Source organism: Argentina anserina, chromosome 1, assembly GCF_933775445.1.
Source record: "Argentina anserina chromosome 1, drPotAnse1.1, whole genome shotgun sequence".
NCBI classification, from domain to species: domain Eukaryota; kingdom Viridiplantae; phylum Streptophyta; class Magnoliopsida; order Rosales; family Rosaceae; genus Argentina; species Argentina anserina.
In genome coordinates this window covers 18,296,729-18,310,722 of record NC_065872.1, presented here as the reverse complement: position 1 = coordinate 18,310,722, position 13,994 = coordinate 18,296,729, and the positions used below count along the sequence as shown (strand labels likewise).

Here is a 13,994-nt window from a genome sequence, read left to right as displayed (position 1 = left end):
CACAAGAAAATTTTGAATTATGGAGACCGGCTTCAGATGATGTTGGTTAGGAGTTTGGATTTTGTGAGGATCGTACTAAGAGGAGTGTGGTTACTTGCTTGTTGTATCACAAAAAAGTTAGTACTTGTGGAATAACTCGATTAAAGGAGCACATAGCCGGTATAAAGGGTAATGTTGCCTCATGTAAGAAAGCACATGATGAAGCCAAAGCTAAGTGCAAAAAAGCTCTCTTGGTAGGGAAGGAAAAGAAAAGTGCTTTGAGTGCACATGATTGAGGAGTGAGGGAATAATTCACTTGAGATCACAAGAAGAGGAAGAAGAAGATGATGGTGATGATGATGAGGAGGAGGAGGTGGAGGTGGTTCAAATCATGGGAGCAAAAAAAAAAACAAAGACATGAGAGGGCCTATGGATAGGTTTGCATCTTCTATTCATCCTACCGATGTAGGAAAAAAAAGGAAGCAAAAAGTTATCAATGATGCATTTGCTAAGAAAAGAACACAAGATGTGCATGGATATTTGGCACGATGGGTGTATGAGAGTGGTATTCCTTTCCATGCTCTTGATAATGATAGTTTTAGAAGATTTGTAGAAGTGGTTGGACAATATGGCCCGGGCTACAAACCTCCAAGCCAATATGAATTAAGGGAACCATTGTTGAAAAAGGAAGTAGAGAGGACAAAGAAGGCACTTAAGAGTCAAGAAGATGAGTCGACTAAGAGTGGTTTCTCAATCATGATGGATGCTTGGAGTGATGGGAAACGAAGAAGTATCATGAATTTGTGTGTGAATTGCAACATGGGCACAACTTTCCTTTCTTCCAAGGAAGCTTTCAATGACTCACATACCGGTAAATACATTTTTACTTATAGTAAAGAATGTATTCAAGAAGTTGGGCCACAAAATGTGATTCAAATGGTGACGGACAATGCTTCTAACAACATGGCGGCGGCCAAGAAATTGAAAGAAGAAATTCCTCACATTTTTTGGACTTCATGTGCCACTCATATCATCAATCGTATGCTTCAAGGAATAGGTAGTCTACCTAAATTCCAAGTAGTAATTGAGAAAGCCAAAGCATTCACCGTCTTTATTTATTCACATCACAAGACTTTGGCTATGATGAGGAATTGCACAAAGAAGAAAGATATAGTGAGGCCGGGAGTTACAAGGTTTGCTACTTCTTTCCTTACTTTACAAAGTTTGAACAAGAAGAAGCATATGTTAAGACTATTATTTGCAAGTAAAGAATGGGAAGATAGTAAGTATTCCAAGACTCAAAAAGGGAAAGCGGCATTTGCTACTATAATGAGTACATCATTTTGGAATGGGGTTGAACTTTGCTTAAAAGTATTTGAACCTTTGGTTAAGGTGCTTCGCCTTGTTGATGGAGATAAAAAAAACCATCTATGGGTTTCTTATATGGAGAGCTACAACAAGTAAGGAATAAGATGAAAGAGGTATACAACCAAGAGGTGAGCTATGCTCCAATCTTAGAAATTATGGATTCAAAAGCTCGTGATCGGCTTGATGGTCCATTGCATTTGGCGGCTCACTTCTTGAACCCTTATTACTACTTCAATGATAAAAGTATATGTTTGAATGGAGATGTTATGCATGCTTGTATAACTTGTTCCAAGCACTTCTACCTCAATGATGACCAAGCACAAAGCAACATCATGAACATTGAGATACCTAAATATAGAATGAAAGAAGGTGTGTTTGGGAAATCTTTGGCCATATCGGGATGTGTTAAGAAAGACTTTGATCCGGGTATGTATCTTGTTTAAACCTTATGTTATGTTGTTTATACTTTTACTTGAACCATTAGAACTATAATGTGTATGTCCTAAATTATTTGCATTTTGTTACAGTTGCATGGGGGTATACTTATGGATTTAATGTGCCAAAATTGCAAAGAATTGCAATAAGGATTCTTTCATTAACTACAAGTTCATTGGGGTGTGAGAGAAATTGGAGCACATTTCAAGGGATACAATAAAGAAGAGGAATAAACTAGATACTTCAAGGATGAGCAAGTTGGTATATGTTCAATTTAATGCCAAAATCATTAACAAAAACTGAAGGAAAGATAAAGGAAAAGAGGTGCTACTTGCCAAAGAAGCTAAAGAAGCACAAGAATGGCTTGTTGAAGGTAATATCATTGAAGATATGGAAAGACATGAAGAAGTATCTGAATTGGGTAGTGAGATACCACCCTTGAGTGAAATCCGAGAGGCAAGAGAGCTTTATGAAGATGATTTTGTTTAGGAAGATGAGGATGAAGATAATGGAGATGATAAGTTTGAGTTTGAATCCGATGATGACGGAGTTTATGATGCATGTTCATCTCAATTTATCTTTCAAGCACTTGTTTTTAGTAGTTAATATGGTACATTTTAAAGTATAAGTTTTAATTTCTTAAATTTATTTAGTATATTTTGCAGTATATGTTTATAGATATATTAAATTTAATTAAAAATTAACAAATCCGATAAATTCGATATAATCCGATATATCTCCGATATATCCTTATTTTACAAAACCGATACGATGTAGATAATCGCTATTAAGACCATTGTCTGTTACCCCTCATGTAGTACACCGGCAGAAAGACTAGAGCTCTAACTGAATCGTAACCGTCGCCCGGCCAAGGCTAGGTCCCGACATGCCAACACGTCCGAAGACAAAAAATGTTTTAACATAACTCAAGTTAAAACCACATACAAAACAATCCTCACATGTTATTGTACAAAAACCAAGTGACTCATGCTCAAATAGAATAAATAACAATGCTTTAAATGAACTTATTTGAAAACGGGGATATGACAGTATATAATATAGCAACTCACATATATGTATCGATTTTATCAATTATACACATACACAACCCACTATATCATAGTTCAATCTTTTAAAATAAACGTAATTATGAATCTTTTAAATACTATTCATATATTCATGTACAAGTAGATACTATTTTACGTATTCATGTATAAGTACATACTATTTACATATTCTTGTACAGCCATGTACTATTCCATCGTAAATACTCTCTGTAAATACTAAATACCGATTTACCTTTTAGAAATTAATTTTACAATTACTGTACGTAAATTATTTTTACAATTACTGTACAAAATTACTTTTTACATTTCTCGCACATAAATCACTTTTTACAAAAATTACTGTTCCGAATTTACTATTCATACGCTGCCGCATGTGGCGGCGTGTGGGGTTCATGCGCCACCTCCCGCAGCCGCGCGTGGCACTAATGCGCCACCCACAGTGGTAGCGCGAGGGGCCCACGCCCCAATTCTAAAACCGGCGTGTAGCTCGCCCACCGCAACCCAAAACCTGTATATGCCCCTCCTCCACCATTCCAACGGTCTTAAGCCGCCTCTACATCACTCCACTTGCGCTCACGCGCCGCCATAGAAGGCGACACACGCCGCTCCACCACCTCCGACCACAACCACCAATTCAACACACATCCAACATGAGAAATCAAGAGCAAGAGGTGGAGATCACAACCATACCTTCGCCTTGTCCAGGATCGACCGGAAAACCACCGCAATCGCCGCCGGGAAGTCTCAGATTGAGGGGGAGAGATCGACGGAGTTGCAGCTCGATTCAAGCCTCACCGCCGGTGGAACACATCGAGGGGGAAGAGAGAGCTCGCCAACGTGCCTCCGAGATCGACAAAGCCGAGGCTGTGCTCCGTCGGCGCTGCTCGATCTCCGCCTGGGGTGCATCGCCGTCACCATCGGTCAACGCATCGTGGTCGTGTGGTCCCAATGACACCTGCGGTGTCGAGCACGTTGGCGGTAGAGGGAGATCGCTGGTGGAAATAGAGAGGAGGAGAGAGGGTCGGAGAGAGAGAGAGAGAGGGAGAGAGAGAAGGGCTGCGGGGTGAGGGATTCCGAAATTGGAATCCCTAGCTCCAAATAATTCCCTTTTATACCATTTTCCAAAATCGGAAATTAACTTCAATCGCTAATAACTTTCACGTACGACGTTCGATTAGAGCGATACGTGTCCGCAAAATCGTATCGACGAGCTCTACAACTTTCGTGAAGGAAGATTTCGGAAACAAGCGACGGGGTAAAAGTCGACTCCTGCATCACGGAAACGTAACGTTTTTCTGATTTAGATTTCTAAAGGCGGTTTTATTTCGATTTGACATTGTCATGAAGCGAAAAATACTCGATTTAATAAATTTATCAAGTTTATAAATTTCAATGAATCCATACAAATTGACCCCAAAAAAATCAGGTTATGACATAATTAGTAGTCAATAAATCATTTTATTGTGAGGAACATTGAGTTTAAAGCTCGACAATATTGAAAAACACCCAAAAGAGAAGAGTAGGACAAGTTAATGAACCAACCTCGAACTTCTCCTAGGACAAATTATCCCTGCAGAGTCAGTACTGTAGATTTATAATTGCACAAATATCCACCTCATATGGCAGAAATAAACACAAAAAAGAAATAAATAAAAGACATGCTGATTTGGTAAAACTAAAGTTACGTAACTATTGAATGACCTTTCAAAGAGATGAATCATATTCAAAACCATAAATGCAATTGACAAACACTACCTTGGAGCGTGAGTTCTTGGAAATTGACTAATCTGCATAACAATGAAGTTAGATTTAATCAAACTGAACCATAACAAAAATTACCATACCACACAGATATCATGAGAGAGAGAATAAAAAAAACCCAAAGTGTAATCACCTTCCAACTTAATCCTTTGTTTCATTTGTTCTTCTCATCATCACTAGTCTAAAAAAGGCCTCTAATAATCTCAGTCTTCTTAGATTACCAATCTCATAAGGCCTTTGGATTAATTCGTTCCACCTAGATATTAACAAAATTATATTAGTAACCTATAAATCTAACATTCCAACAAGTCGTAGTTGAACTAGTAGTTCTTATTTGATGTTGTTATCTCAAAATTAAAGAATATTTGTCATACCATGCCCAGCTGCACCATGGTTGAACATGTAAGAAGCATAGGAGGCTGTAGAGATCTTCCAAATTATTCTGCAACAATTGATGACCAAAGGAATTTATAATTAAAATCGCAACTAATAGATTGAACAATCCTACTAAGCTATATACAGCTAATTAGAGTTCTCAAAAAAGGCAAGAGGGAAAGAAAAGAAAAAATTAATGTCGCAGTCTCACTTATCCTTCACTAAGCACACTCAATGTCCTCCCCATCCTGTATATATGACATTGTTACATATGACAATGTTACAAAGAAAAGAGGTGAATAAGTCCTGCAAAGTTTCTTTCATATTTGAGAACCCAAACACTCAAACAACCCACAATTAACAAGACTATAATCCCAAAACAACTAGACTCTCACCAAAAAATAAATTCGAATCCCAATTTTGATAGAACCAAGTTCTATCAATTGGAAGCTTAGTGGGCAGAAGGGAAATATGAGGGAAGAAAGATAGAGAGGTAGGTATCACTTGAAGGGGATCTGACCTCCAAAGCTTAATAAGATAAATAGTCATTCCTTGAGATTAATCATTGTACATGGTCCTTATATGGACTAGATACATATTCTAGATTATGACTCATAGATTACCACAACCTAATTAATAACATAGGAAAATATGCCATAGAAATTGCTAGATAGATAGTTCTAGATAAGCAGATACCAAGAAGAGAATAATTAAAGACTATCAAATTACCACCCAAACCCAACATCCACACCCAGATCTATGAGAGAAAAAAAGAGATGTTACGTCAAAGATCACAAAATCCAAATCAGAATCAAACCCAGAAACCAAAAATCCAAAGAAACCCTATGAAGACAAGATCCCGATCTGGGTTCAATCTTTCTTCACCAAAAACAAAAAAAAAACCAATAGGGAGAGGAAAAAACCCTAAACCTAAGAACAACCCAAAGCCCTAGATTCGGACTTAAAGCAATTAAAATTGAAATCAAATGATTGAGAGAGAGAGAGAGAGAGAGAGAGAGAGAGAGGAGGAGGAGGAGGACATAGAAGAAGACCTGAATGGGTTTTTTCAGAAGTTGAAGGGGAGAAGCCAGTCTACGAAGGAGTGAGGGAATTGTAGAGAGTGATAGAGAGGGGATATAAGGACAAGAGAAAATTTACCGCTTCATTCTATGTTCTTTACACCGGTGGTAATAGTGTCGGGGAAGAAAAGAGAGAGAGAGAGAGAGAGAGAGAGATATTTATTGAAAATGTCGAGTTTGCCCATTTGTATCAAGTTCAAAATCCAACCTCTAAAGGACTAAAACTGTAAAACTCAAATGATTGAGAGAGAGAGAGAGAGGAGGAGGAGGAGGAGGAGGACATAGAAGAAGACCTGAATGGGTTTTTTCAGAAGTTGAAGGGGAGAAGCCAGTCTACGAAGGAGTGAGGGAATTGTAGAGAGTGATAGAGAGGGGATAAGGACAAGAGAAAATTTACCGCTTCATTCTATGTTCTTTACACCGGTGGTAATAGCGTCGGGGAAGAGAGAGAGAGAGAGAGAGAGAGAGAGAGAGAGAGAGAGAGAGAGAGAGAGAGAGAGAGAGAGAGAGAGAGATTTATTGAAAATGTCGAGTTTGCCCATTTGTATCAAGTTCAAAATCCAACCTCTAAAGGACTAAAACTGTAAAACTCAAATTTCAAACCCTAACTAATTTGTTTTTATAGATATTATGTGACTATTTTATGCTTATAGTACTTTAAAATATCATAACTAAGAGCTTGGAATTCTAAAAAATTCTCAAAACATTCTCACATACTCGTGGAGATGAGGTGTATCAACGGTGGTAATGTTTTTGAAACACTACGATTGAGCTATCCAGAAGGATACATACCTTTATATTGAGTTGACTGATTTGACCAAAATGAAAATAAAGCCTGACTGTATTTAATGTTTTTACACGACACTCATTAATACGTATAAGATATATGTGTAAGGTCAAATTTATAATTATTTAAGTTTTGTTACTTTGATACCACAAAATTCTTTTATGTCTACTAGTGTTGTATAATATGTTTATAGGTTATAATACCTTTCAAAATGACCAATATACTGCAACGATAATTTAACAAATTTAACTGTTTGATGGGATCATTATAAGAAAATAATAATGTGGTACAAAATGTATTTGTTTTAGTCATTATTTTGTACTTGATCGACATGGTCAACTATAAACTCAAAATAATCATCAAACTAAAACACATATATCTACTTTTTCATAACTTATTTTGTTGTTCTGTCAACACTCATATGAATTGTAGAGACCAAGTTTGTCAAAATGTGTAAAAATTTTGGAACATTAAAACTGTTCATAAGGCTCCCCTTATGGAAGCATGACCATTTATTTAGAAAACCAATTTGACCAAGACGAAAATAAAGGCCGATCAAGTTCATATTTTTACACGACACTTATAATACGTATAGAGTAATTGTGACATCTCAAGTTTATAGTTGTTTAAGTTTTACCATTTGGATAGTATAAAAACATCATATACCACCTAATTTAATATTAATAGAAAGTAATATTATTTGACACGGTAGAACAAAGTTGTTACAAACTTATCATTAGATTGCCGCACTTTTGGCTCGGCTATGGTAAATTTTACATCCAATTGCCACGGCATAACTTTTCCGTTGCAAAATCATTATATGTTTGCAACTGGAGCCAAATGTCGTCGCAAGCTTATTAGTTTTTAGCCATAGTTGGTCATTGCCGTAGTTAATTTTTCTACGGAGAAAACGCCGCAAATTCATGACTAATGGCGACGGCAAATGACACCGTGGAAAAATCTAGTGGCTAACTGAAATTTCTTTGTAGTGTGTGACATGACATGACACATAGGATTGCGGCACCGGATTTGACGCCATATTATGGCTCCTTAGCTTAGTTCTATATATATATAATGATCAAGAGCGCACGTCCATACTTAGGCCTCATCATTTAACCCCAAGGATCTGAAAAGCCCGCGGAGGCCTGCAAACCCGATGGGCTTTTACCGAGCCCGACCCGCGAGAAAGCCTGCATTTGTGGGTAGAGGGCCAAACTTAATTTAAAGGTGTGAAACCCGGTCTAGCCCACCAAAACTCCGCAAGGCCCGGCCCGTAAAAGCCCACCAAATAATAAAATATTATACATACATATTCTATTAGTTTTAGAATAAAACTATCGCATCATGAAGCAACTATATGAATGAAACTTCTCGGGATAGATCGACACCAGCCGATATGGTCGGTATATATATTTAGTGACCTTGTAAAAATTTCATCTAATTCGGACCTCGTCTAACCGTTGAAATTACCGATAAACCGAAAAAAAACACTAATATGCCCTAAGAGAGAACCCATTACCAAGATGCGAACGCCGAAAGCTATTTACATATCTAAAATCATCTAATTTTTATCATTGATCGTGGGTGGTCGCACCGAGGAAACCCATTTGGTGAAGCCCCGGTCAATGAGGTTTTAATATATCAAAATGCCTATTTTTTTGTTGACCGTAAGTACGAACGGTCAAACCATGTCCAAAACGGACGAAATTTTTACGGGATCTTTAAATATATATTCCGATCACATCTACTGGTGTCAATCAACCATATTTCAAATTGGAGTTAGCGATCGCTGATCAGTTCGATTACTCAACATTAACCATGTAAGCATCGTTAGTAGTATATAGTAAGAGGGTATGGTTCACAAATCGAGGATCCACCAGGACATAGAATCACAAACATTTAACAAAGAATTCACAAAGAGATATAAGTTTTGATATGGATTCAGATCGGTATAAAAATATAAAATAAAACCTAAACTAATATATACATGTGATCGATCAACACTTACATAAACCAACACTAAAACAATTAGGGTTCTAAGATAACGAAATCAAGTTCTAATCCTCCTCTAAGAATCATGTTGAGACACTATCATAAATAACTTAGGTTGGATCATGCAATTAGGGTTCTAAGCAGTAACCTAAACACATAGACACTTAACACATTCGACTCTTCCCAAGCAGTCTTAATCGAAATCAACATACTCATCCTCCCATCGAATTCCAACGCCATGCACATTGAATTCATTAAGCATGTCACCTACTTAACCAATAATCATGCAATTTCAAAACTACATAGAAAAGAATAAACATGTTCATAGCATAAGTCTTTAATCCAACAACCTAAATATCATGCTACAAGCGTATACATAACACATAGATATCGAAATCATTCCAAAGCATGTCACGGCCAAAACCTAAATTCATAAAACCGAAACTTGAAATTGCAACTTTATCTAAATCGAATCAAGTAGCTATTCCATAGACAAAATTGAAACAAGTTTACAATGCACAAATCGCATACAAAACCAAGAACAAGGAAACCAAAAACCAAAATTAACATAGAGAGTATCATGGTTACACTTTATCAATCAAGCGATCCTACAAACTGTAGCTGTGGCTTTCTAAAGGAATGAACTTCTTCACAAGCGTGCTTCGAAGCTAAAGGTGATGGAAGAATGGTGGAATCGGTTTTAAGATTTCTTGGAAGGGTGAGTATGAAATTCGGTAGAGCTTTGGCTAGTATGTGCGCAAGGTTGATGATGCTTGAACAATGAGGCCGTGCCTCTATATATAGGAGTAAAAAATATAGTCTTGCCGTCCCAAATATGAGATCGAATAGAATTGGGAAGCTGAAATCTTCTTTAATATGGACTTTGATTCGTGTACTCCAAATCCAACTTGATGTTGGAAACCAAATCCAATTGGGAAACAATTAAGGGCTACACGACATCTCTCCTTCTTCAACTAGGAAATGGCTAGGCCAACCTCTTATCTCCTTATCCAACTCAGACATGACTTCCTTGTCTCACTAGGAATGCATCACGGCATCACGGCATCACTACTCCTTGTCCAAATATGATTTGTCTTTCCTAAAAACAAATCGACGATTAAGGAATATGAAAGTATAATCCTAGTAGAGTAAGGAATCATAGCTCAATAAGGATTTCTAACACTTAACACAATTTCATAATCAAAACATCCAAATTCGGCATAGCTCTACTAAAACATACAAACAACAAATATGAACCTAAAACAACTAAATAAGAAGTAATAAAACATAAGAATATGACATATATACATTAAGAACGTCACACTTTGTGCTCCTATTAACAATCTCACACTTTGACTTTGCTAGTCTCTTAGCAAAACTAAAAAGGGAAATCAAAACATAAAACAAAAGTCAATACATCTAAAACTAACGACACTACTACACATGAAACATTCTAATGCCTTCAACATTTTTTCTCAGAGATCTTCAAACTCATAGCATCAACAATAACACTCAATCGAAAATAGATGGGATGAATTAAATGGTTAATAAATATGAAATTTCATTTAACAAGTAAGACATGACAGAAACATAGGTGATATTAAGCTTGACATGTTCGAAACAAGTTAAAATTCAACTCACAAGGATATGCACTCGAATCTTTTCTCTCAAGAACATGACATATGCTTAAAAGCTTTTCACAAATAAGAGTTATAAACACATAGTGAAATCGAAAACCTCATGAAAGATACCAAGCATATGCACAAATGAACCCAAACCATACGCTTACTCATGAAACGAACTCCACAGATCAAGAGATACTCATTTTAAGAATCATGTGGATCTTTAGAAAAGGTAGGCTTAGGCTCAGCATGGATATATTCTCAGGGAAAAGAAATCACAAAGGTCATCCTCAAGACTTAGCAGAGCAAAAAAAAACCACCTTATGTCGTCATATCGTCATACTCCATAAAACAGGGGCCAAATATCATCATGTTGGACCTATCCTTCACTTTAAACATTGTGAAAACGAACAAAGGTTTGAGTATAACATTATTGAGCCTTCAACAAAATCACAACTCCAAATCCACAAAGAAAACATGTATACCGAGATCATCATCATATTTTTCTTTCATGTTTTTCATTTTTGTTTTTCAAAACCGTGCATATATTTTCTCCTTCTTTTCCTTACGGCATCATTCAACTTTTTTCTCTTTTCACAGAATACTTACATACAATAGCATAACCCCACACTTGAATCAAATTATCACTTCATATTAACACCAAGAATTGGCTCTGACAACCCTCAAAGACAAGGTAGAGATATAACTTTACTAAGCAAGGGATATTAACATGTTGATAATGAAAGAAAATGCTTAATGTAGACTTAAAGGGGTTAATACTAAGGTGTCCCAAGCAGGGCTTAAATAGGGGGGATATACGGCTGTTTGGCTTAAAGTGGTGGAAATCCTAAAAAATTCCAACAATTTATGGCATATGAATTGATCAAAATAAATGTAATGAGGTTATATAGCCAAGAAACGATAGAATAAACTCTCCAAAGAAAGACAAATATATGGCTCGAAACTCACATAGGTTACATGAATTCAAACAAGTAAATAACATGCTCATTCTGTACCTAAGTTCCAAAATCTTCATCTACTACATGATTGTACAATCTCTACACATCGATTAACCATCAAATAACAATAAAGTTCAATTCAATATCGTGATCATTTATCAACCAATCATTCAAAGATCAACTCATCCTAGACAGTTAAAGACATACCTAGGACTCAAAACAAAATCCAAACAACATACATAACAAAAATCGAAAAACAAAACTGAAAATTCAATCTAAAAATCGGGAATCAAAGCAAGAAAAATAAAAATCAAAACAATAAAATCAAAACACATAAGCATCAAAAAATAGATACAACGAATGATGTATACCCCACCCCACACTTAAACTTACTTGCCCTCAATGTACAATATGATAAGCAACGAAAATTAACAAGAGATAATGAATAAAAAAATGCAAACACTCGTTGATGGCTCCGTCATTGGCTTAAGTTTAGAGTCTATAGCCTAAACTATCTCAAAAATATCACTTGCTTGCCGTAGGATGACGGAGAGAACTCTCCTCCACGTTATGCTCCACAAAATTCTCATAGTACGGCTTCAAGTGATGTCAATTGACCGTCAATTCCTTTCCATGCACCGTACTTTGGATATGAATAGCACCATAAGGAAAAACATTAGTAACAACAAACAGGCCAAACCACCTAGAACGGAGCGTGCCCGGAAACAATCTAAGTCGAGAATTAAACAAAAACACTTTTTGTCCAACGACAAAGTGTTTCTTCCTAATCATACATTCATGGAATGTTTTAGTCTTCTCCTTGTAAACCATTGCCGAATCATAGGTCTCATTTCGAAAGATGCGAATACTGAAAGCTGTTTACCTATTTGAAATCACCTAATTTTTGTCACCGATCGTGTGTGATCACAACGAGGAAACTCATTTGGCAAAGTCTCGGTCAATGGGGTTTTAATATGTCAAAACGCATCTTTTTTGGTTGACCGTAGGTACAAACGGTTAAATCATGTTCAAAGCGGATGAAATTTTTACAAGGTCCCTAAAAATATATATATATATATATCGATCATATCTACTGGTGTCGATCGACAATATTTCGAAACTAGAATTTTGTTGTGACTTTTTTTTAGAATGTTTTCAAATAATTTTTTATTGTTCCAAATCAGTAAATATGAGTATTATGTTTTTTTCTTAATACAAGCCCGCAAGGCCCGGCCCACAAAAGTCGGCAATGCCGCTTTAGGTGGGTGGACTTGGATCTTCTTATTTGTGAAAATGCCCGACCCGGCCCAGCCCGGCCTGACCCGTTACTTTTTAAAATATACTTAGACCCGATCGGGCCCGCCACTCATGGCTGAGCCTGACCCATTGACGAGCCATATCCGTGGTTTCGTTAAAATGTGGACGATTGACGTGTCTTCTTTCTATTGGATGGTATAAATAATCAACAAGTCAACTTATTTTTAGCTGCTTAGGCGGGTCCTACCCACATCTTCTCGACTATAGGCTGAAGAAGTAGAAGAGCATTCTTCACCTTCACTATTAGTAGATAAACTAGCTACTTGTTGTAGGAGTTTCATACCCAATTCCTTTAATTCATCGGCTTCGGAAGTGGAAGATTTTGTTGTTCCTGATCTTGTTTTAATAGTGGATGATGACTGAATTGGTAGAGTCTTGATTAGAGGAGGGGCAAATGGCTGATAAGCTAAAGTAGCTACTGGAGTTGTTGACTAGACAATGACTAGCTTTTTAGATGGAATGATGAAAATTCTTGAGTAAATTGGAATAAGACTCTATATGTCTTGAACTTATCCCACTATTTGACTAGGAAGTACCGTATCACTATATATTCATTTAATTCATAATGCCATTTCAAAATACAAGGTATCTTGTATTTTTCCATGAATTGATGGGTAGGAGTAAACCTTTTCTTAAATTATGAGAAAGTCATGACTGAAGCAAATTTAGTAACATCATTTTGGAGGTCTAAGGAAAGAAGGTCCAAAAGACATCTATGTCTTTCCCACCAAACCAATCATTAAACTACATAGGAAATTGGCGATTGAAATTTTTATCAAAATTGATAAACCATGAATGACTAAAATCTTCTTTTTGATAGAGTAAGATCTTGCTCCATGTTTCAATATAATCATGGTAGATACATAGCACATGAAGAATAAATGTGGGATAATGCAAATAATGTACATGGAATGATATAATATTTTGGACCGATTATTTGGGCCGGTGAATGATTTAATGGATATTGACTTGGAATTGAATAAGATGTCTTGATTAAATGCTAATTGTTTATTGGGAGGATAATGAGAATTTGAGCCAAAATAACTTTTTACTAAAGAAGCAGGGTTTTTTAGATGACTCATGGATGGTTCAACATCGAATAGATAATCTATATAATTGAATTGGTAGGGAGATGACTTATTATGAGTTATTGGATTGTGAACTAAAGAATCTGCTTTGAAAGGGTCATATTGGTTGAGTAAAGCTACTTGATAATAGGGTTTATTTAGACTGAGGGTAGTATCAAGTGCACT

General features: G+C 36.4%; 1 protein-coding gene across 1 annotated transcript; it reads left to right on the top strand.

Annotated features, from left to right (window-relative positions):
- The first annotated feature begins 396 nt into the window (after window positions 1-396).
- On the top strand, window positions 397-1,443 carry LOC126803258 (uncharacterized). The gene has a single exon (XM_050531048.1). It carries the CDS (start codon window positions 397-399, stop codon window positions 1,441-1,443), a length of 1,047 nt encoding a protein of 348 aa, XP_050387005.1.
- Window positions 1,444-13,994: the final 12,551 nt, after the last annotated feature.